At 44.0% G+C, this 24,964-nt stretch overlaps 1 protein-coding gene and 1 pseudogene across 6 annotated transcripts in view; one reads left to right on the forward strand and one right to left on the reverse strand.

The window, feature by feature from the left end:
• PPP6R2 (protein phosphatase 6 regulatory subunit 2) overlaps window positions 1-24,964 on the forward strand; it is a 77,594-nt gene that overhangs the window by 22,264 nt on the left and 30,366 nt on the right. For all 6 annotated transcript variants that reach the window (XM_040637767.1, XM_040637771.1, XM_040637769.1 and 3 more), the window contains exons 2-4: window positions 4,083-4,212; window positions 21,484-21,726; window positions 23,580-23,766. In XM_040637767.1, coding sequence (XP_040493701.1) covers window positions 21,500-21,726; window positions 23,580-23,766 — 414 coding nt within the window. In that variant the 5' untranslated portion in view covers window positions 4,083-4,212; window positions 21,484-21,499. The remainder of the gene's footprint in view (window positions 1-4,082; window positions 4,213-21,483; window positions 21,727-23,579; window positions 23,767-24,964) is intronic.
• LOC121104478 lies at window positions 3,374-3,546 on the reverse strand (annotated as a pseudogene).

Consider the following 24,964-nt stretch of genomic DNA (forward strand, 5'->3'; position numbering starts at 1 on the left):
CTGAACCACCCAGGTGCCCCAGGAAGTGTTTTATGAAAACAAAGCAAAACAAAAACCCAAAACAAAAAAAACAAGTGTTGGAAAGAATATGAAAAAAAGGTATATATTTGCAGTGAAGCAATAAGTCAGAAAAATAATAAAAATAGCTATACTGAGAGGAGTGGAGCAGGATGAAGGGACAGGGATGGGGTGAGACTTTGTAAGGTATTATGAGATTCTTTTACAAAACTTGGAAAAATTTTGGCTGTAGTTTTTATGTATTTTTATGATATGCCTTTGGGATTTCAGTTACAGGTATGGTAGACCACTTTTGGTAGACCACTACCAGTTACAAGGGTATTCCCACAGGTCACTGATGCTCTGTTCGTTCGTTCGTTCTTTCTTTCTCTCTCTCTCTCTCTTTCTTTCTTTCTTTCTTTCTTTCTTTCCTTTCCTTTCCTTTCTTTCTTTTTCCTGTTAAATTTTCTTTTAAAGGAGAGAGAGAGTGAACAAGCATGAGTGGGGAAGGGGAGGGCCAGAGAGAGAGTCCCAAGCAGACTCCCTGCTGGGTCTCACCACTTGAGATCATGACCTGAATAGAATCAAGAGTTGAATGCTTGGGGTGCCTCGGTGGCGCAGTCGTTAAGCGTCTGCCTTCAGCTCAGGGCATGATCCCGGCGGTCCGGGATCGAGCCCCACATCAGGCTCCTCTGCTGGGAGCCTGCTTCTTCCTCTCCCACTCCCCCTGCTTGTATTCCCCCTCTCGCTGGCTGTCTCTCTCTGTCAAATAAATGAATAAAATCTTAAAAAAAAAAAAAAGAGTTGAATGCTTAACCAGCTGAGCCACCCAGGCACCCCCGGCTCTGTTCATTTTAAAAAACCTTTTTCTGGGGTGGGGAGCCTGCTTAAGATTCTCCCTCTCCGTCTGTCTGCCTGTCTCTCTCTGTCTTTCCCTCTCTCCTCCTCCCCTCTAAAAAACCAAAACAAAGCAAACTTTTTTCTTCCTTTTCAGATTGGATAGTTTCTGTCTGAGGTTCACTGACACTTTCTTCATCTCCCAATTTTTTATTAAGTCTCTCCAGTGTATATTTTTATTTAAGATATTTTACTCTCCATTCTATTTTTTTAAAAAGATTTTATTTATGAGGGAACACAAGCAGGGGGAGTGGGAGAGGAAGAAGCAGGCTCCCAGCGGAGGAGCCTGATGCGGGGCTCAATCCCAGAATGCTGGGATCACGCCCTGAGCTGAAGGCAGAAGCTTAACGACTGCGCCACCCAGGCGCCCCTTCACTCTCCATTCTATAATAGTCATTTGTTTTTCTATGTAGTGTCCATTTCTTTCCATCTCTATTTCTGAGATTCTGTTTTTTCACTCATTATCACTATCTTTTCCTGTAAGTCTTTGAACATATTTATTGTAGCTGCTTAAGGTCTATTTCTGCAAATTCTACCATCTGAGACATCCTATGGTCTGTTTCTAGTGGCTGCTTTTAAAAAATTTTTTTTTCTAAAGATTTTATTTTATTTTTTAAAGAATTTATTTACTTATTTGAGAGAGAGAGCCGGAGGGAGTGGGAGAGGGAGAGAGAATCCAAAGCAGACTGTACACTGAGCACAGAGCCGGGCACAGGGCTCGATCTCATCACTGTGAGATGATGACCTTTGCCAAAACTGCGGTTCAGCTGCTTAACCGACTGAGCCACCTAGGGGCCCCAAGATTTAATTTTAAGTAATCTCTACACCCAACATGGGGCTCAAACTCAACAACCCTGAGATCCACTGACTGGATCCTCAACAACCCCCAGTCCACTGACTGGGCCAGCCAGGCACCCCGATTGCTTTTTTTTTTTTTTTTTTTTACAGAGAGAGAGGGAGAGCATGAGTCAGGGGAGGGGCAGAGAGAGAGGGACAAGCCGACTTCTTACTGAGCATGCAGCCTGGTGCAGGGCTCAGTCCCACCAACTGGAGATCATGACCTGAGACAAGATCAAGAGTTAGATGCTCAATTGACACAGGTGCCCCCCTCCGCCACCCAGCTGCCTTTTTTTTTTTTTTTTTTTAAGATTTTATTTATGTATTTGACAGAGAAAGAGAGTGAGCACTAGCACAAGCAGGGGGAGCAGCGGTAGAGGGAGAGGCAGAAGCAGACTCCCTGCTGAGCAAGGAGCCTCACACGGAGCTCCTGGGATCATGACCTGAGCCAAAGGCAGATGCGTAACCAACTGAACCACCCAGGCACCCCCCCCCAAATGCTTGTTAATTAAAAAAAATAAGTTTCATTTTCTGCTGCTTTGTATGTCTCATAACTTTTATGTGTTGGTATCTGGATTATGATCTTCAGTTTTGTTCTGGCAGATAGTTAGGTTATTGGAAGATCATTTTGGTTCTGTCAGGCTTGGTTTTATTCTTTGAGTAGATCTGTTTTAGTTTTGCACTTAGTGTTTGGGTGTGGCCTTTGCTGGGGTTGTAATTTTTACCCGGCGTGCGGGGCCTTATTCACGTCTTTGCTGTGTGCCTCACGTGCTCTGTGAGGGTCTATATTCTGCCTAGGTTGGAACTCCCAACACTTCCCAGCCTGCAGGACATGTGGTGCCTTGTTCAGCTCTCCGCTGCACTACTCTCCATTGAGTGCGTCTTTTGGTCTGGGACACTTCTTAAGTACTTTTGACTTTGATGCTGTGTAAATATTTTACATAAGTAAGAAAATTAAATAAACAATTGCAAATTAGCAATCCTCTTTCCCCTAGTTGAACATAAATACAAACAAATGAACATTAATTCAAAGTCAGAATAAACAGGCTTAAAGTCAATCTTACAGAAATACTTCATTATTTAGAAAACTGTATGAAGTGCTGAAAAACCAGTGTTGAATTATTCAACTTAATAATTTTAATTATGAAGTGTTAGATGTAAAAAAAAGTTACCTATTTCAGAAGATGGTAACACTGACTTGTTTCTGGCTCACTAGCACAACTTTGATTGTCTTTGTTTGGTTTTTATATGAAATTTAAAAATATACAAATATACAGAAAACATTACCGTTAACACTCATACTTACGACCCAGCTTCAACAGTGATCGGTACTTTGCCATTTTTTCTCCATCTGTCCCTTGCCCTCTTACACTTTTACAATTTGTTTGGTTCTTGTTTTTTGGTGGAGTATTTTAGAAGTGAATCCCAGAAATAATGTTATTTTACCCAGGAATACTCACTTTTTCTAACAGATAAGAACGGTTTTTATTTTTAAAAACATAGCCACTATATCATATTACAACTAAGAATTCTTAGTAATTCCTAATATCATCTAATAGCAGTCCATATTCAGATTTCCCCAGTAGCTTCAAATATAACTTTTTACGTTTGATTTGTCTTTTTTTTTTTTCTAATTCCCTCGAGGGGGCGCACTGTTGTGGCGGTGCTGCAGTTGCACGTTGTTGCACAGGGTGGATGGAGGAAGCTCTTACTCCAGCTTCTAGTTCCAAATATCCATGTAACATGTTGTCCTCAGAGGACTCGTATCAAATATTAGACTGCTAAGAGCAGAAAATACACTTGATGAGAAGCGATTACATTTGATTTGTTCTGATTGAACTCAAGATCTAAATGTTACATTGGTGATTAGGTCTCTTAAGTCTCTTATGTTCTAGAGCAGTCCCCTGTCTCTATTGCCAAAGTATAATTTTCAAAAGGTAAAATCATGGCTTTCATGCACATATAAAACGGAAAGTCCCAGGTTCTGCGGTGTTCTAGAAGTTGAGATGGATTATCCGTGAGCTCTCCAGTCATCTTGTGCCCGGGGATGTGCATATCCTGGTGGCGATGTTGTGTAGTTACAAAACTGGACAACTTCACGGGGGCCCTTCTCATGCGAGTTCTTGGAAGTGACATTCCAACCACTGAGCGCGTTACCCAGGTCTAGCACGGATGCGTATTGTCATACTGTTGTCTGGAGCAAAGACAAGGAAATGTTAGTTCCTTAATCATAGAATGTTCTGCTAATTTGAATACTAAGTTAAGATACTGATTTTTGTTCCTTTTCTCTACTGTTTGGGTAGTTAACTTTACAAAGGCAGAACTTTAATTTTTTTCTTCTTCTTTTCCAGGTGAAGAGATTATAAATCTTCTACTGAATGAAAAAATCTTTCTTAAAGTTACATATAGTCCAAGAAAAAAACCCCAAATGTTTTTATATTTTGTTTGAATATAGAATTAAGCAAGAAGTTTCCATAGAAGGTAAGATAATTTTCCTTTTAATTATTTTTTATTGTAATTTATGCAAATATGCTGTAGAAGTGGAAGTTCAGAGATGGATGACAGCAAGTGCTGTGTTTGGAAGGTAATATGTATGGTTTATTGTCTTTTGGTTGTTTTTGATCCTTCTGTATCTGGTTTTAAGATACTGTGTTGTGGAAAAGTTACTTGGTCTCCCTAATGCAGACATACGGGGCCAGTCATGCGTATGTAGTGAGGCACATTCTCTGTCTCACTTGTGGGGAACATAGGAGAGAGGGCACAGACACTGTCACGGTCGCTGTCCAGAGCATATATTCCCCATACAAGATGAAAAACCACGGAAGGACTTGGCTTCCTGCAGTATTAGATGCTCTCAAAAGGCTCAGCCGTTGGAATCCCGTTACATGCTGCGTGAATGACAATAAATGTAATTTTTGTGAGCACTTCAGGGCATTAAAAACTAAGATAACTTGGGGTGCCTGAGTGGCTCAGTATGACTCTTTTTTTTTTTTTTTTTTTTTTTTTTTTTTTTTTTTTTGCAGGGGGAGGGGAAAAGGGAGAGGAAGAAGCAAGCTCCCCGCTGAGCAGGAAGTGTAACATGGAACTTGCTCCCAGGACTCTGGGATCATGACCTGAGCCAAAGGCAGACGCTCAACCAACTGAGCCACCCAGGCGCCCCTTTTACAGTTATTTTAATTTACCTTTGTGGTTATTTCCAGTCTTCACTTCTGATTTTCAGTTTTTATTTATCTTTTCGTCCCACCCCAGCCCTTTTTTATAATTATGCCCCCTTTTTTTTGGATCTTTCCTCTAGTGCAGTGTGCCCATTATAGGCATGGTCTCAGTTGTTGATTGTGCAAAAATTCATTGCTCTCCGTGGACCCACATTGCCATTTTTTCAGGTCAAATCAAATTCCACTGGTACATTGATAAATGTTTGATAACTGACTCTCTGGAAGAGTAAAAGACCTGGTGGTTTGAAGCATTTGTTGATCTCCATAGTGCAGATACTGCCATCATGTCTGGTTTAAGTGGCCACTGTGATGCTGCTGAGGGTGGGGTGGGGAGAGGTGTGCCACTCTGGCCACCACCAAGGCCATGCTCTGTGGCAAGGTGACTACATCTGTTTCCTTCTCCTTTTTGCAGTCAGGACCCATGAGGACAAAATGTGCCAGCCATGGTTCTGGGTTAACTGTCACAGCAGCTCTATGGGATGCTCATTGTCCCTGGTTTACAGGGGTGGAAACCAAGGCACAAGAGGTCTTGTAACTGGCCCCAGGTCACACAGCAAAGCCAGGACTTTGATCATAAATTAAAACAATAACAGAACCCCAAACGATTTTTAGCCAGAGAGGTACTAGGGTGCATTCCAGATTCTAGTTTTCTCTTAGCAACAGTCTCTACCACAGAATGTTCCTTTTTGAAGGGCTCCATTCATGGAACTACATGCTCTTATGGGCAACATTTCTCTTTAGAATCTACCTTCCATGTGATAGTCATGCTAAGTAAAACTAAATAAAGAAGAACTTCAGGCTCCTCTCACCTGACTGTTGGGTAAACGTCTAGAAGATGTTGATAATAGTTTGCTTGGTGTTGCAGATGGACTGTGCGGGGACCCCTTGTGCTGTGTGATACTTGGATACTAGAGGCATCTCCAGCCAGATCAGGGGTCTGTTACTTGTCTTAAGGGTGCTGTCAGTGGTGGGCCTTGGGGTCATCTAGGGAAGGGACGTTATAGTCTTCTCTGTAGGTAAGGGCCACCTGACAAGATGCTGGCATCTCTGTGTGGGGTAGTGCACAATTCCTGGGATACGAGGGACGTCTGGAAGCCAAATGTGTACTGTTACCTGAATAAGAGTTTTGGAATCCGTTTACACCAGGTCCTTTGACAGTGAAATTAGCTGCAGCAAACTCTTCAAAGGATGCCACTGATGTGATCATTTAAATATTTCTTAAAAATGTGTGGATAGTGACAGAGGCATATAAATATTGTTGCATAAATTTTTTAATTTAAGGTCATAGCAGAATGTATTGATATGAGTTAATCAGGCATATAGTCTAAATTGAGGGTCTTATTTCAAGTATTAGTGGTAATGTAAATAGATGTTCTCACGCAGCAGTCTGTAATATTGGTGATATGAGCAAAATAAGTGTGGTGAGGTGAGTTTTTCTTAAAACTATTATTTTTTCAAAGTGAAGTGTTATCCTTAATCCAGAGATTATGGCTTTCCTTTTTTTGGTATTTAAAAAGTCATTGTGGGACACCTGGGTGGCTCAGTTGGTTAGGCATCTGCCTTTGGCTTGGGTCGTGATCCCAGGGTCCTGGATCGAGTCCTGCATGGGGCTCCTTGCTCAGTGGGGAGCCTGCTTCTCCCTCTCCCTCTGCTGTTCCTCCTGCTTGTGCTCTCTCTTTCTCTCTGACAAGTAAATAAATAAAATCTTAAAAAAAAATTCATTATTTCCTGAAATTAAGGTAATTATGGGTGGTATAGTTCATCCTTTCTTTTTCCTTTCCTCCTTTGTATCTTCTGTCTCTCTTCCCTCCCTCCTCCTTGTTTGGGCAAGTTGAAAAGTTGGCAACCCTCTGTTGGTTTTCTATATTAAAAGAAAAAAATGTCCTGGCCTGAAGAATCCCAGTGTCTTGTAACTATTGAACTGGGCCAGCTTTTACAGACAGGTCCCTTGTACTTGGTTTAGTGAGTAGAAGGTACACTTGATTCTGTGAATGGGGTGAGTTCTCAGAAGCCCTTGAGTGTCTTACTCTTCTTAACAGGGTAGGTATCCTTACTAAACTTTGTTTTATAATTTAGGGGTAAATAAGTGAGCATTAAATTAATTTATTGTTTCAAATTATAAATTATGAGTAATTTATAATGGGTAATGGGTAATGTGGGTAATAATGGGTAATGTGATTTGGGTTTAGTTTTGGTTCTATTTGTTGTACAAGATTTGTTCTATATTTCGTCTGTGATGGAATACCTCAAACGTATGAGCTTCATGGGCTGGCATATGCAGACCCAGGCCTGTGTTTGCTGTGGTGATATCACACAGGGCGGCATCAACAGCCCCTTTGATCGGTGCTTGAGAATGTAGTGGGCACCTCGGTGCATCTGTGAGTGGTCCTGCCAGTGAGACACTGCCTGGGCTGCTCTTATGGAGAAAACAAACCAACTCTTCCATGTAGGGGACCTCCTAGGTACCTGGACAAACTTAATGGCAAAATTAACAATACTGGACGGATATTGCACTAGCCTGGGCAGCGAAGTCGGTGATGTCTGGGGTACTTCCAAGTGGTCTGGGTAGGAGACAGTCCGGGGAAGAGAATGGTCCTGAATTGATCCATGTTGAGGCTGAGGGAAGGGCGTGGGAGGGTTCATTGTACTCTTCTTGCTTCAGTTAGGCATGTGTGACAATTCCCAAGATACGTTAAAAAAACAAGAAAACATAAAAAGCAAAAGCAAACATAAGCCCCAGCCACCTAGGAACAGTGATGAGGTAGAAATTTGACCTGGGACCTCTATGGCTCCTGGTTGCTGGGCACATGCTGAACAACGTCCTGCCTGCCTCTTGACCTAATGAGAGAAAACCCTGCGGCTTCTGTGGCAGGTTCACAGAAGCGCAGTGTCCTCATTCCCTCGCCTCCTCTCTGGGAGTGTGCTCCCGGGTTCAGGCGGCCTCACTTCCCCAGCTGGCGTTTTGTTATTTCCTTGAATCTCCATCCCTCCCTGTAGGCAGTCATTGTGGTGTGTTCAGTGTATATACCCAGTTCTGTGTCTGTGTTCCTATAAATGCCTGTTGTGGGGTGTGCACGGATTTTAAATTAAGTGGGTGGATTGTATTATGGCCCTGATCTGTTTCTTAGGTTTTTTCATTTCCCCCATCCTTTTAGGATTTACCCACTTTGCCATGTGTCCCTTTCGTTTGCAGTATCTAACTGTGTGATTCCCTGTGTTTGCTTCCTGCTCTGCCACCTCCTCCTTGTATAAGGTACTGTCATTTATTTGGGATGTGTACGTAGGAGTGGGATTGCTGGGCTAGTGGGGACGTAGGTGGTTTCCTGGAGTGCTGTCGTGGGCGCCCCAGAGCGGCCGCCTGTCTTCTCTCCTAGCAGGAGTGTGGGGCTCTCCTGCCGCTGTGCCACCAGCTCTCCTAGTGACCTGGGTGTGGGGTGAGAGTACTTCAGTCATTATTTTTTTAAAGAATCTGTTTTTCAACTCACTTTTTAAATGTCCTGTTGCATTGATTCAGGTTTTTATATCTGTCCTTTCTTTTTTCTCTTCCAGTGTTCTTATCTAACTTCTTAAGTTAATTCCTAGTTTATTTAGTTTTTTTTTTTTTTTTTAAGATTTTATTTATTTATGTGACAGCGAGAGAGGGAACACAGCAGGGGGAGTGGGAGAGGAAGAAGCAGGCTCACAGCAGAGGAGCCCGATGTGGGGCTCGATCCCATAACGCCGGGATCACGCCCTGAGCTGAAGGCAGACGCTTTAACGACTGCGCTACCCAGGCGCCCCCTAGTTTATTTAGTTTTAATGATTCTTATTCCTGGCAAATATATTTAAAACTGTACATTCTTTCCTAAAGTACTGCTTATAGCCACGTCTACAAATCTGGACGTGTGGTGTTTTCGTCATTATTCCATTGTACATGTGTCTTAGTACTTTTTGAACTTAAAGGGTTTTATTAGAGATATGTTATTTAGTGTCAGACACATAGGATTTCTTTTTTTTTCCTAAGATTTGTTTGTTTATTTTAGAGGACCCTGAGATTTCATGATCCGAGCTGAAACCAAGAGTCAGAAGGTCAACCCACTGAGCCACCCAGGCACCCCCACCTAGGATTTCTTTTAATAACTTTATTGAGATAAAGTTCACCCACTTAAAGTGTGCAGCTAAATGGGTTTTAGTGTGTAGTTGTGCAGTCATCATCACAATTTCAGAACATCTTCACCCTTCATCACTTACTTCCCAGTCCCCCTGCCTAGGCAACCACAGACCTGCGTCTTGTGTCTGTAGACTTGCCTTATTCTTGACCTTAATAGAAACGGCCTTATACACTATGTGGCCTACTGTGACTGACTTCTTCACCTAGCATATTTCCCAGATTCATCTATCTTTCAGTACTTAATTCCTTTTTGGTACTGAATAATATTCCATTATGTGGATATACCACATTTTAAAAAATCCATTCTTCCCTTGATTAGATATTCGAGTTGTTTCCACTTTTTGGTTGTTATGAATAGTGCTGGGGTGAACACTGGTGTGCAGGTTTCTACATGGATGAATGTTTTAATTTTTCCTGGGTATGTGCCTGGGAGTGGAATTGCTGAGCCATGTGGTAACTCTGTGCTTAAGCATTTGAGGTTTTAGAAACTATTTTTCAAAGCAGCTGCACCATTTTGCATTCCGACTAGCAATGTATGAGGGCTCCAGTTTCTTCACACCCTCACCAACACTTGTTATAATCAGTCTTTTTGATTTTAGCCATCCTAGTGGGTATGAAGTTGTATCTCATTGTAGTTTTGACTTGTGTTTCCCTGATGGCTGATGATGCTGTTCATCTTTTCACGTGCTGTTGGCCATTTGGATATTTTCTTTGGAGAAATGTCTCTTTGCTCATGTCAGATGCTTTGCTCATTTTAAAGTTTGTCTTTTTATTACTGAGTTGTAAGAATTCTTTTTTTTTTTTTGAGTTATAAGAATTCTTTGTACATTCTAGATACAAGTCCTTTTATCAGATGTGTGATTTGCAAAAATTTTCTTTTGTAGAAGTTTTCTCCCCTTGGGTGAATTGTCTTTATACTTTCTCGATGATTTCGTTTGAAGCACAAAAGCTTTATTTTTGATGGAGTTTAATCTATCTGTATGTGTGTTTTTTTTTTAAGATTTTATTTGAGAGAGAGAGCACACGAGCGAGCACAAGCAGGGGGAGGGGCAGAGGGAGAGGGAGAGGTAGACTCCTACTGAGCAGGGAGATGCGGGGCTCCATCCCCAGGACCCTGCGATCGTGACCTGAATCAAAGGCAGATGCTTAACCAACTGAGCCACGCAGGCGCCCCTTATCTGTGTTTTCTTCTGTTGCCTCTCATGTCCTATCTAAGAAACTGTCCCCACATCCAAGGTCATGATTTGCCTCTGTTTTCTTCTAGGAGTTTTATTGTTTAAACTCTTAAATTTAGGTCTTTGATCCATTTTGAGTAAATCTTGGTATATAGGGGCGCCTGGGTGGCGCAGTTGTTAAGCTGCTGTCTTCGGCTCAGGGCGTGATCCCGGCGTTCCGGGATCAAGTCCCACATCAGGCTCCTCCGCTGGGAGGCTGCTTCTTCCTCTCCCACTCCCCCTGCTGTGTTCCCTCTCTCGCTGGCTGTCTCTCTGTCACATAAATAAATAAAATCTTTAAAAAAAAGAAAAAAAATCTTGGTATATAATGTATAGGTAAGGTCCGCATTTATTATTTTGCATGCAGATATCTAGTTCAGGTATTGAAAAGACCACTCTTGTCCCCACTGAGTGGCTTTGGTGCCCTTGTCAAATATCAGTTGATTGTAAATGTGAGGGCTTATTTCTGGACTCTGTTCTGCTCCGTGGTCTGCGTGTCTGTCTCTGTGCCAGCATCACACTGCTCTGATTACTGTAGATTTGTAGTAGGTTCTGAACGCGGGAGTGTGACTCCTCCAACTTTTGTTTCTTTTCAAGATCCTTTTGTCTATTCTGGATCTCTTGTATTTCTGTGTGGATTTTAGGATCAGCTTATCATTTGACATACAGGGTTTTAAAAAAACTGTCTCTTAGATATTAATTTCTATACTTGATCGTGTTTGGAGAATACAGTCTGTGAGATAATAGTCTTTGGAGTATATTGAGCTTTCCTCTATTGATTTAACATGTGGTTCATATTTGTAAACGTCTCATCACGTGCTTGAAAGGAATTTGTATCGTCTGTTCTTTGGGTGTGGAGTTTTTATATCTGTTTACTACCTTGGCCTTATTAATAGTATTCACATATTTAACATTTCAGCTGTAAGAAGTAATACAGAGACATCTTACACCCTTCTTCTAGTTTTCCCCAGTGGTAACATTTGCAAACTTACAGTAGAGTATCAGAACCAGGAACTGACATTGAGATAGTGCACTGATCTTGTTCATACTTCCTCGGTTTTATTTGTGTGTGTGTGTTTAATTCTATGCAGTTTGTCATCCGTGTAAATTCTGAGTCTGCTGTCACAGTCAGGAAGCTCAGGATTCCACAGCTGCAAGGATTCTCATGGTGCTCTGTTATGAAAACGACACTCACTTCCCTCTTGCCCACTTACCCGCAGGCCGTGCCCTCCATCCTTAACCACTGGCTACCACTGATATGTCCTCCATTTCTAAAATTTTGTCAGTTCAGAAATGTTAGATATAAATAGAATCATATAGTAAGTAACCTTTTGGGATCAGCTTTTTTTTTTTGCTTAGCAGTAATTCCCTAGAGACTCATCCAAGTTGTTGCCTGTATCAGTAGCTTGTTTCTTTTTATTGCAGCCTAGTAGTCCCTGGTATGGATGGACCACAGTGCGTTTAAGCGTTCATGTGTTCGTTTGTTCAGGGGTAGCTGGACTATTTTGACTCTTACAAGTACAGCTGCTGTGAGCATTCATATGCAGGATTTTGTTTGAACTGAAGTTTTTATTTCTTTAGGATAACTGCCCAGGGCCAAACCATTTTTCATTTATGGACTTCTGTCAGGTGCTGCAATAAAATTTATGAGGTTGAAGAATAGCATAATGTGCATGTGTGTTTATGATGGTTCTATATGTACCGTTCTGTTGTCCCTTTTACCTGTTTATCCTTCTTTGTGTCTGTTTTTGTCTTAGGTTTTAGTTTGTCAGATATAAAGATTGTAGCTCAACCTTCTTTCGGTTAATGTGTGCCTTGTGCATGTTTTTCAGTCTTTTATTTCTACCTTTTTTATTTTTTATTTTTTTATTTTATTTTTTAAAAATATTTTATTTATTCATTTGACAGAGATAGAGACAGCCAGCGAGAGAGGGAACACAAGCAGGGGGAGTGGGAGAGGAAGAAGCGGGCTCATAACGGAGGAGCCTGATGTGGGACTCGATCTCAGAACGCCAGGAACACGCCCTGAGCCGCAGGCAGACGCCTAACCGCTGTGCCACCCAGGCGCCCCTATTTCTACCTTTTTAAAAAAGACTTATATATCTTCTTCTAAGATTTAATTAAATTATTGGAGAGAGAGCGAGCCAGCAAGCATGAGCGGAAGGGAGGGGCAGAGGGAGATGGAAAAACAGACTCCCTGCTGAGCAGGGAGCGGGCCTCGAGGCTCAGTCCCAGGACCTGGAGATCATGACTTGAGCTGAAACCAAGAGTCGAGACTTAATCAACTGTGCCACCCAAGTGCCCCAAAAGGACACATTTTAAAAAACAAAGAAAGATAGGCACACCTGGGTGGCTCAGTCAGTTAAGTCTCCGGCTCTTGGTTTTGGCTCAGGTCATGATCTCAGAGTCATGAGATCAAGCCCCGTGTTGGGCTTCTCACTCAGTGCAGAGTCTGCTTAGAGTTTCTCTCCCTCTCCCTCTGCACCCCCTCACCCCTGTGTGTCTCTCTCTTTCTCTCTCTAAAATAAATAAATCTTTAAAAAATAAATTTATTTCCTTTGTAGTGAAAAATTGTTGGATATTGTTTTTTTAATACAATTCAAGAAACTCTTTTCATTGATTAGTTTATCTTATATACAGCTATTGAAATTAATATTATGTTCTAATTTTTGCCATTTTATGACCTATTTTCCATTTACTAATGCTTTTCTTTGTTTTTGTTCATTTCTCCTTTCCTGTTTTCCATTGGATAGTTGTTTTGTTCTAGTTTTACTGCTGGTTAAAAGTTACATATTCTGGGGACGCCTGGGTGGCTCAGTTAGTTAAGCGTGTGCCTTTGGCTCAGGTCATGATCCCAGGGTCCTGGGATCGAGTCCCACATCAGGCTCCTTGCTCAGCGAGGAGCCTGCTTATCCCACTGCCTCTGTCTGCCGCTTCCCCTGCTCTGTCTCTCTCTCTCTGACAAATAAATAAATAAAAATAAAATAGAAATTAGAAAAAAAAAGAAAAGTTACACATTCTGGGGGCACCTGGGTGGCTCAGTTGGTTGAGTTACTGCCTTTGGCTCAGGTCATGATCCCAGGGTCCTGGGATGGAGTCCCTCGTTGGGCTCCCTGCTCAGCAGGGAGCCTGCTTTTCCCTCTCCCTGCCACTCTGCCTACTTGTGAGCTCTCTCTCAAATAAATAAAATCTTTAAAAAAAAAGTTACATATTCTGCTTATGTTTTTATGGTGACCTCCCCAAACTTAAGACCCTTTGTCATGGGTATTTCTCCTTTTGACTTTTTAAGCTTAATGAACTATGTTAGCATGCCCTTCTCCTGTTTATCATATCAACAGGCAAAGAGTATCTACTGGGTATAGTCCTAGCCAGTTGAATAGCTATGCCCGAAGGGTAGCCATTCATAGTGAAAGAGAAATAAAATGCCTGATGACACTTTGTGGAATTCTGAGCTTGGCTCTATTTTATTAAAAATTTTGAGGACTACAGCTGGGTGGCTCAGTCGGTTAAGCATCTGACTCTTAATCTCAGCTCAGGTCTTGATCTCACGGTCATGAGTTCAAGCTCTGCGTTGGGCTACATGCTGGGTATGAAGCGCACTTAAAAATTTTTTTCTTAAAGGTTTTATTTATTTATTTGACAGAGAGAGAGACAGGCAGTGAGAGAGGGAACACAGGCAGGGGGAGTGAGAGAGGAAGAAGCAGGCTCCCAGCAGAGGAGCCTGATGTGGGGCTCGATTCCAGGACTCCGGGATCACGCCCTGAGCTGAAGGCAGATGCTTAACGACTGAGGCACCCAGGCGCCCCTAAGAAATTTTTTTTTGATTAATGATTTAAAGATATATTAGAGTGCCTTATCGTGTTAATAGATAACTCAAAGGTTCTTTTTTTTTTTTTTTAAGATTTTATTTATTTATTTGAAAGAGAGTGGGAGAGAGAGAAGCAGACTCCCTGTTGAGCAGAGAGCCTGATGTGGAACTCGATCCCAGTACCCTGGGATCATGACCTGAGCCAAAGGCAGACGCTAAACTGACTGAGCCACCCAGGCACTCTGAAAGCTTCTTAACAGCAATAATGTTGAAGGCAGAACAGGGATTCCAAACGGGAGTGGTGAGTTGGGGGTGTGGTCTGTCTGGGAGGTTAGTAAGGTGTGTGTGAAGGCTGTAGAGGCAGTCTGCAAACAGCGGCTGAAGGGAGAATACTGGGCCAGGCTGTTTTTTGTTTTGTTGTTGTTACTGAAATCATACAGTTTTAAAATTATGGATTATTTTACAGTAGGCCTCTCTGATTCATGAATTCTCTCTGAATCTTGCACTTAACTTTGGAGCCATTTTATCAGCAACTTTCTAGCCTTAATTATTTGTTTTACTGATTTCCTTACCTCGCTCTGTTGTTTATCATGTGCTATTTAAAAATGTTACTGAGGGGGCAGCTGAGTGGCTTAGCTCAGTGTCCAGCTCTTCGTTTTGTCTCGGGCCATGATCTCAGGGTCATGGGGTTGAGCCCCACATTGGGCTCTGTGCTCAGCGCAGAGCCTGCTTAGGATTCTCTCTCTCCCTCTCTCTCTCTAATAAATTAAAAATCAACCAATCAATCAATCTATCTTTTTAAAAAAAAAACGCTATTGAGGTATAAGTAAGTAGATCCATTTTATGCCTGTGACTCAGGATTTGTGTCGCACCAGCACTTCCTCCTGTCAGCTGCCATCGCTCCGTCCTGCAGCCCTTGACGCTAGCAGCCTGTAGTCTCTGTGACCATGGGTTCCTTTGCCTCGTGTAGAAGTTCACGTGAACAGAGTCATTCGCACACTGTGTCTGGCTTCTTTATTGACCGTGCTTACGAGACTCAATATTGTTGCACTTGCTCATCTCTGTGGAGTGCTCCCTTGTAGGCGTTCACCATGATTTGTGGTTTTGTTTGCTTTATTTTAATTAATCAACTAATTAATTTTTGAGAGAGAGAGAGGTTGCATGGGAGGTGGTGCAGAGGGAGAGAGAATCCCAAGCAGGCTCCACACCCAGCATGGAGCCCGACATGGGGCTCAATCTCATGACCCCGAGATCATGACCTGAGCTGAAATCAAGAGTTGGATGCTTAATTGACTGAGCCACCCAGGCGCGCCTCCCGATTTGTGTTTTCTCATGTCTTCTCTGTCCCAAGTCTAGAGAGATTTTTTTTCTCAGGTTTTCATCTAGGAATTTTAGTTTTAGCTTTTATGGCTAAGCCTGTGATCTGTGTATGGTGTGAGGTAAGGGTTGAGTTTCATTTTATTTATAGATGTCTAGTTTCTAGGACCATTTGTTGAAAAGGATTATGCTTTGCCCATTTAATTGCTTTGGCACATTTATTGAAAGTCAGTAGTATATTTCTGGACTTTCTGTTTTGTTCTCTTGAGACACCAGAGCCAGGCTGTCTTGATTAATGTCACTTTATAGTAAGTCTTGACATCAGGTGGTATTAGTACTCCAACTTTGTTCTTCCTTTTTAAAATTGCTTTGGCTGTTCTAGGTTTTATTTTGTTTTTTTTTAAATTTCCATATACATTTTAGTATTAGCATGTCAATTTCTATTTTAAAGATCTGCTAGGATTTGGAGCACCTGGGTGCCTCAGTTGGTTAAGCGTCTAACTCTTGGTTTCGGCTCAGGTCATGATCTCAGGGTTGTGAGATTGAGCCCCACATCGGGCTCTGTGCTGGTTGTGGAGCCTGCTTAAGATTTTTTCTCTCCCTCACCCTCTGTCCCCCCCTGCTCACATGTGCACACATGTGTGTGTGTGTGCTCTCTCTCTCAAATAAATAAAATCTTTTTAAAAAAATGTGTTGTATTTTAAAAATCACTCAAACCCAACCATATTAATAATTACATTACATGTAAATGGTCTTAAAAACTTCAGTTAAAAGCAGAGCTTGGGATTGAGCCCCACATTGGGCTCTGTGCTCAGTGAGGAGTCTGCTTGAAGAGTCCCTCTTTCTCTCTCCTTCTGCTCCTCCTCTTTCCTCACGCTCTCTCTTCCTCTTCCTCTAAAATAAATAAATCTTAAAAAGCAGAGAATAACAGATGGAATAACAAAGCAAGACCAAATCAATCATATGCTGTTTACATTAAAGAAACACTTTAAAGATACAAATAGGGGAGGCCTGGGTGGCTCAGTTGGTTAAGTGTCTGCCTTTGGCTCAGGGCGTGATCCCAGCGTTCTGGGATCGAGCCCCACATCAGGCTCCTCCGCTGGGAGCCTGCTTCTTCCTCTCCCACTCCCCCTGCTTGTGTTCCCTCTCTCGCTGGCTGTCTCTCTCTCTGTCAAATAAATAAATAAAATCTTAAAAAAAAAAAAAAAAAAGAAAAAGTAAAAGAACGTGCAAGAGACCCTATGTGGCCTACAAAGCTGAAAATAATTAGGATCCTGCTAAAAAATCTGTCTATTTCTGTGTTTGTAGCTTTTTTTTTTTTTAAAGATTTTATTTATTTATTTGACAGAGATAGAGACAGCCAGCGAGAGAGGGAGCACAAGCAGGGGGAGTGGGAGAGGAAGAAGCAGGCTCATAGTGGAGGAGCCTGATGTGGGGCTCGATCCCATAACGCTAGGATCACACCTTGAGCCGAAGGCAGACGCTTAACCGCTGTGCCACCCAGGCGCCCCACTGTGTTTGTAGCTTTTTACAGAAAAAGTTTGTTGACCCCTATGATAGGCCATGAAACAAATATCAATAAATTTAAAAGGAATGAAATCATACAAGCCTGCTCTCTGATTGCAACAGAAATTATGTATAAATAACAGAGATGGGAGTGCCCCTCTGTCTGGTAGATGGGATGCTGCCTGATTCATGAATCATTTAATAAAGCCAATTGGATCTTAAAAAAAAAAAAGATATTTAGAAAATCCCAAAATAGAGGTACCTGGATGGCTCAGTCAGTTAAGTGTCTGTCTTCGGCTCAGGTCTTGGGCTCCAGGTCCTGGGATCGAGCCCCGCATTGGGCTCCCTGCTCATTGGGGAGTCTGCTTCCCTCTCTCTCTCCCTCTGCCCCTTCCCACCGCTCATTCTCTCCCCACCCAAATAAATAAAATCTTAAAAAAAATCTCAAAATAATTGGAAAATTAAGCATTATACTTGAATCAGTGAAAATGGAAACATGAAAAGCCGTGGGGTGCAGCCAGAGCAGTGCTTGAAGGCAAATTTGTAGTTCTGGTGCTCACGCCAGAAAAGTGGAAAGGTCCAAAAACCAATGATCTAGTAACTTAAGAAGCTAGAAAAAGAAGAGCAAATTAAACCCAAAGTGTGCAGTAGGAGGGAAATTACAAAGACAAAAAGAGGAAATCAATGAAATAGAATGTGCACAAATAATAGAGAAAAAAAATAAAGCCAAAATTTGGTTCCTCAAGAAGATCAGTAAAATTAATAAACCTTTAGTTGCACTGATGAAGAAAAAAGATAGGACAAGCATTACTAATACATAAGAAGGAGTGGTGTTACTACAGGTCCTATGTGACGCTAAAAGAATGACTTGATGTTATGAATAATTTCATGCCAATAATTTAGTCAGTTTTGGTAAAATGGTCAGATTCCTTCAGCAATGCAAATTATCAGCATGAAAACAAGTAGAAATAGAAAATACCTATTAAGGAAATGGAATTCATAATCTGAAATGTCACCAAAGAAAATTTTAGACCCTTGGCTTCACTAGTGAACTCTGTTGAATGTTTTAGGAAGAAGTAATACCAGTTTTATGTAAACTCTGTAAATGGAGGAAAAGAGAGTATTCCCCAGTATATTTCATGAATTCACAGTTAACCCTGATACCCAAAGCAGACAAAGGTGTTGCAAAAACGCTAGGCCGGTAGTAATGCAGCCACTCCAACTGTCTGATGACTAGTGTTTGCATGCTGCATGCTGTTCCATTTATTTAACCTTTTTTTTTAAATTTTCAACCTGTATCTTTTTATTATTATTATTATTTTTAAAGATTTTATTTATTTATTTGACAGAGAGAGAGAGAACACAAGCAGGGGCAGTAGCAGACAGAGGGAGAAGCAGGCTCCCTGCTAAGCAGGGAGCCAGATGTGGAACTCGATCCCAGGACCCTGGGATCATGACCCGAGCCGAAGGCAGACGCTTAACTGTCTGAGCCGTCCAGGCACCCCAATTTATTTATTATTATTTTTAACAACATTTATTTGAAAGAGAGGGAGAGAAAGGGGGGAGGAGGGGAGGGGGAGAGGGAGAGGGAGAGAGAATTTTTTTTTTTTAAGATTTTATTTATTTGAGAGAGAGAAGGGAAGGGAAGCATGCAAGGGTTGGGGGATGGGCAAAGGGAGAGGGACAAATGGATTCTCCACTGAGCAGGGAGCCTGACGCAGGACTCAATCCCAGGACCCCTGGATCGTGACCTGGACCGAAGGCAGATGCTTAACTGACTGAGCCACCCCAGCGTCCCTGTATCTTTATATTTAATGTAAGCTTTTAATACTCAGTACGTAGTTAGTTCTTGCTTTTTAAAAGCTGGGCCATTTCTGTCTTTGATTGAAGTTACTTATTTGCACTTAGTGACATGGTTGAGTTTATCTGCTATCTTGCCATTTTTTCCGTTTTTTTGTTTATTCCTCCTCCTCCTCCTTTTTCTTCTTCTTTTTGGTCTTTGTTTGGGTTAATCCAGCCCTTTTTTAGGATCCTTCTAGAAAAACTTGTCCCATTTGGTTGATGGGATCTTGTGGTTCACCCAGCCACTCACCCACTCTATGGCTGAAAGCAGGACACACAGAAGCGACCTCTAGTTGCCCCTATCAAGCCTTGGTGAGGTGGGAGTCTCCCTCTAGTTCTTCTGGTTGCCTGGATTGTATGTTATTGAAGCATTTGAGTCATTCTGCAAAGCATTTAGGAGAGATAGCCATCTTTTTTTTATTTTTTATTTTTTTTTAAAGATTTTATTTATTTATTCGACAGAGATAGAGACAGCCAGCGAGAGAGGGAACACAAGCAGGGGGAGTGGGAGAGGAAAAAGCAGGCTCATAGTGGAAGAGCCTGATGTGGGGCTCGATCCCATAATGCCGGGATCACGCCCTGAGCCGAAGGCAGACACTTAACCGCTGTGCCACCCAGGCGCCCCGGAGAGATAGCTATCTTACCCTAAAATTCCTTCTGGTAATTATTTCTGCTTTCCCAAAATATGTTGCTACCACCCATAGATAGATATCCATCCACAGTCCTCACAAGAGAAATAGGAAGATCTTGGGACCCCGAAGGAAACGGAGTGTAGGGTCAGACTGTGGAGTCACTTGCACTGCCGGTCAAAGGCCCCACGGGCAGTGTGTGCAGGTGCTGGCTCCAGGGAAGCCCAGGCCGTGTCAGCCCAGTTTGGCAAGGTGAGTGGGTTTGTTATAGGCAGGACTGTCTGAGCACAGGAGCCTGTGCAGAAGGAAAAAGGTAGGAAAGTGCACTTTGTGTTGGAAGAAAGACAATGTCCTTGTGGCAAGGGTAGGGCTGGGGAGACAGCAGGAAATGCCAGAGGGCTTGGAGGAGTGTTGTGAAAAGCAGCCTAGCGAGTGCCAGGAGAGCACTCACCAGCAGAGGTTTTGAAGCTGAGATGGGAGGAATTGAAGATGTCTATGTTTTGAAAAAATGAGTTTGATGCAGCAAAGGCAGGAGGCTGTGGAGGGGGTGGGGATGGGGGCTGGCAGGATAGCCAAGGAACCTGTGTCAGGGGCTCCCTGGCAGCCGGCCTTCACACATAGACAAATCGGGGCTTCTGCATTGTGTGGGGTCATTTACTCTTCTAAATAAAAATACTAGAGAAGATAAATCCCATCTCCCATTAATGGTAAGACAGTGAAGAGATTTCATAATCTCCCAGTACAGGTTTCACTTTGCTAAGGATACAGGCTTTATATTCTTCATTTTGTATCACGCAGCGAAAACTTTGTTGCAAATAGCCAAGGCCCTGGGAGCCTGCCCTGTGAGATTCACTGAGCAGGACAAACCTTGTGTAGTCCAGGCAAAGACCACAAGAGCCTGGAGAGGGTGGTGTGTGTGAGATGCAGAGGGAGCACTGGGTCAATAGTGGTTTCCAGGGGTGTGCATGTGAGGGAGGTCGTGGCTTCAAGGATAAGCCTGGGTCGTTTGGCAAGATGGGGATGGTGAAAGGAGGGGCCAGGCTGCGGGGTGACAGAGTTGCTGAGGGCTGAGCAAAGTGAGCCATCAGGAGTGTGACTTGCTAAGGTTGCGGTCCATGAGAGGTTTTGTGTTCTTTTATGAGATGGTCAGTCAGGTGTGGGCAGGAGAGTAGACACAGGGGAGGCTCAGGAAAATGAAGTTTGTTACACTCACAGTCCTAGAGACAGGAGGCGTGGGCCTCACACAGGGGCGCATGGGGAAGTCCCAGGGGTGTCAAGAGGCAGAAGGCAGGGGTGGGGGAGCACTTACGCCATGACCTTTATTGGGGTTTCCATGGGAAAGACAAGGCAGGGCGGGATGGACAGCTTAGGGCCAGCTAGTTTGAATAATTTTGGTGGACTCTAAGCTATACGGGTGGTCCCTAGTTGCCTGACCCCTGGCCCTGGGATGATAAAGGCAGAGGAAGATTGTTTCCTGGGGTGTGTGGGCCCAGAGAGGAGTCGTTGCTCCGGGTGATTAGTTTGCAGATCCCAGTGATGCTGTGGCTTGGCCCTTTGCTATCTTTAAGGATTGGCTGGTTCTGGGAGGGACAGTCTGTCTGTAGCCGGAGAGGTTTCTTACAATGTCAAACATGATCTACAGAAAATGTGTGCAATACAGAGACATCTGGGGAGAGGTGCCTGGTGCTCACTCAGGTGGGGGTTGGGCCCTGAGAAGGGGGGTGGGCTGTAGAGCTGTTAAATTTCTTGGGGTGGAGATGCATCCCCAGTGCTGACACATGGGAGACTTGGGGTGTGTTGGCCTCAGGGAGCCGAGGAGCCAGTGAGAGCACTGAAGGTGGGTCAGCCAGAGGGAACCGAGAGAAGGCACGGGTCCTGCACTGTGGAGGATCTGGGAAGTCCCTGCGAGCTTCGGAGCCAGACCCAGAGAGATCTGGCGAGGCAGATCCTGGGGAGAGCACCGTCCGTGCAGGCTCGTGTTGGGGATGGGCTTCTTGGACTTTGGTGTAGACGTGCGGAGGGTGAATTCACACCATGTGGGAGAAGTGACCCCTTATGTCTTTGCGTGCAGCTTCGTGGCCGTCACCATGTTCTGGAAGTTTGACTTGAACACCACGTCCCACGTCGACAAGCTGTTAGATAGGGAGGATGTGACGCTGCGCGAGTTAATGGATGAAGATGATATCCTGCAGGAGTGCAAGGCTCAGAACCAGAAGCTGCTGGGCTTCCTCTGCAGGCAGCAGTGTATGGAGGAGCTGGTGAGCCTCATTACACAGGACCCGCCCCTGGACATGGAGGAGAAGGTCCGCTTCAAGTATGTACTGAGGCTGGGACCGGGGCCCAGAGCCGGGTGGGACTGCGGGGCGGGGGGTGGGTGGTGTTGGAGGGTGGCTGGAGCCAGGGCTTCTGACAGAAAAGCCCACTTTAAACATTTGTCCCATCTGAGAAGTAAGGAGGCCATTCCCTGTGGGGTTTGTTTCTGTGAGGTTTAAGATTTTGGAATCTTTGTGTATATGATTTCTCATTCTGAATTGTAGTGAGTTACTCTGTGTGTCCGAGTGTTTTGAGTGAAAATATGCTGAGAAACGACTGACCCCATGACAGAGGCGGATAGACTGTAGCAAATGGGCTGCACCCCAGCGGAAAGCAGGTCCCAGCCTGCTGAAATGGCCCATCAGGAGGGATGGGCAGCATCTGACCTTTTGACCATGGGAACTGCCTCACTGGGGTCTTGGGGTCAGAGGAAAGAGGCCATGTCATTAGTGGTGCTGACCATTCCCAAAGCTTTTCCTAAAATGTTCCATTCAGCAGTTGGCTAGGATGTTAGGACATGACGGAAGGGAAGTGGTGGTGTGGTTAGGACTTGGGATGAGGACAGAGGAGTGTGAACGAGGGAGACAGGGCAGAGCGGCCGCACCTGGAGCTAGTGTCACAGGTATGGGGGCAGACAGGGCAGCCCTCAGGTGTTCCTGTGTCCGTGGAGGGTCAGGCAGTGTGAGGTGGTAAAGTCTTAGAACAGGGTTGGCTGACTGTGGCCCGCAGGTCAAATCCTGTCTTTGTGTGGCCTAAAAGCTATGAATAGTTTTATGTTTTTAAATGGTTGAAAAAAATCAAAGGAGTAATACTTTGTTACACATGAAATTGATATCAAATCCACATTTCAACTGTCCATGAAGAAAGTCTTGTTGGAAGGCAGCCACACTCAGCCTTTGGTGATTACAACATAGACTATCTAAAATATTTACTCTCTGGACCTTTACAGAAGTCTTTGTTGACCTTTGTCTTAGAAGGAAAAGCAATGGGAAGTGCCTGTGGCAGGGTACAGTCGATTTAGGGACACCCATTTAGGGCAGTCATTCAGGGCCTCTGACAGGGGGAGCCATGTAGATGCCGGCAGAGGAGGGCCCTAGATGGAGACTTGAGCTTGTTGGTGGAGGAGCCTGTGGGTTTAGGGCCATGGTGGCCATCTCTGAAAGGTCAGATGGAAGCTATTGTGCACGGGTTGTTGGGTGGCTGTGTCTGTCCCAGGGGCAATGGTAGTGACCCTGTGTCTATCAGATGGGAAGTCAGGGAGCAGAGGGATGTCATGGGATTACATGTGATGGGATAAAGATTATTTGTATGTAGTCATTTTATGTGTATTGGTACTTCTGAATAATAGTTTGTCTCTCTAACACCTCATAACTGGTACTGCATCATCGTAAGCTGCTGATGTGGTATTTCTTTAGCCTCGGGACGAGCTTGGGGCTGTGCTTGTTGGTGTGCAGGGACAGGAAGGGCGTGGAGGGGGAGGGTGCACCTAACGGACTTGGCATCACTTACCGTGTGGTCCCAGGAGGGAAGAGACCTCGCTGGAGGGTGTGAGGACAGAGGTTTTGAGAGAGGAGAAGCCAAAAGACTAAGGAGCGTTATATAGAGAATGCAGTAGAGTCAGAAAATGTGAGCTATCACAGCGTAGGTTGTGAGGAGCAAGAAAAACATATGTTAAAACACATGGAGCTTGTCTTAGTCGAAAACGCCCGTTGGTCACAGGCTATTTTCATATTTTTACTCCATTCTAAGGTCTGACCCGTGGATCTGCTTCCTGAGAGGCTGGTCATTTAAGCAGCTTCCTGAGAGCTGAAGAAGTCTAATTTCACCTCCAGTTGCTTGCGTTGTGCCCTCTAGGTACCCAAACACAGCCTGTGAGCTGCTGACTTGTGACGTGCCACAGATCAATGACAGACTAGGAGGGGATGAGACTCTGCTGAACCTTCTGTACGATTTCTTGGACCACGAGCCGCCTCTCAATCCTCTGCTTGCCAGTTTTTTCAGCAAGACCATTGGCAATCTCATTGCAAGAAAAACTGAACAGGTAAATAATCTGCCAAGCCCATGGGGTTTGGGGCGGCTGGCATGGCTGATGCTAATACATCTTACTGTCAGCTATCACTGTGCACCCCTATCTTTAGGGCTTGGAGAACAGTGTCTCTGACTGTCCCATGGGACGCAGGTGGAGCAGTGTAGGCTGCTGGTATGGGAGGTGGAATTTGATTAGGCAAGTGGCTTCCTGAGGACATTTCTGCTGGCTGGGTTAGGAATAAGCAGCTCTTCCTGCCATCCCTGAGAGCTGCACGGGACTCCAAACCAGGCCAGTTTGTCTTGTCCCCACCAGTCACAGGCATGAGGAATAGGGACATGCCTGCATCATGACAGGTTCTTAGGGTGTCCCCCTTCTAAGATACGCTGCTCTCTTGGGGTGGCAGAACACTTATTGTTTCAAAGCAGATAAAAGGAAACTGATAGCATTAGGCTTCTGTAAAAACAGTGAGTTCATTTCATTAGCTGGAGCTTGGTCTTTTTGGAGACGCTCTTGCTCCTGCGTGTATTCGTGCTTCTGCCACCGACGCTGTGGACACACAGAAATAGGGCATGTAGTGTAGTGGTGCCTTAGGCCTGCCACCAGCCCCGGCAGCCAGTCTTGGTTAGTCTTTCACCTCTTATCCCTTCCCACCACCCCCAGTGGATATATGATTTTATTGCTAATATTGCCGTGGATACCTCTAAAATAAAAGGACTTTAAAAAATTCTTTTACCTGTAACTCTAGGAGGGGACTTGACTGCTGAGCAAATTGTACTATCACACCCCAAAAATATTAACCATAATTGTTCAGTATCATGAAACACCTGATGCGGGAACAGACCAGTATTTTATGTGTATATCCCCAGTTCTGAGAAGGTGCAGCCTGCCAGGCAGGCCATTGTTCACTTCAGGAAGTTGCTGGCATGTTGTGAGTGTCCAGTGGAGCGTACTTTTCACAGGACCCTAAAGCTTAGCCTTGCAAGGGACTTCAGAGGACTGTTCACCTCAGATATTTTTCTGAACCAGTCAGAGTGTTAGTGAAGAATAGGGGTGATGCAGGTGGTGAGAGAGGGTGTTAGTAGTGGCAGTGGTTCTAGGACACGGCAGTGAGTCCTGTCACACTAGTGACTGGCGTGGGGGTGAGCATGGTGGTCAGTGTGTCCGTGGGGCAGTGGGGGGTCGGTGTGGCCGTGGGGCAGCTGGGGGGGGG

This window comes from Ursus maritimus, unplaced genomic scaffold, assembly GCF_017311325.1.
Source record: "Ursus maritimus isolate PB19 unplaced genomic scaffold, ASM1731132v1 scaffold_21, whole genome shotgun sequence".
In the NCBI taxonomy this organism is placed as follows: Eukaryota; Metazoa; Chordata; class Mammalia; order Carnivora; family Ursidae; genus Ursus; species Ursus maritimus.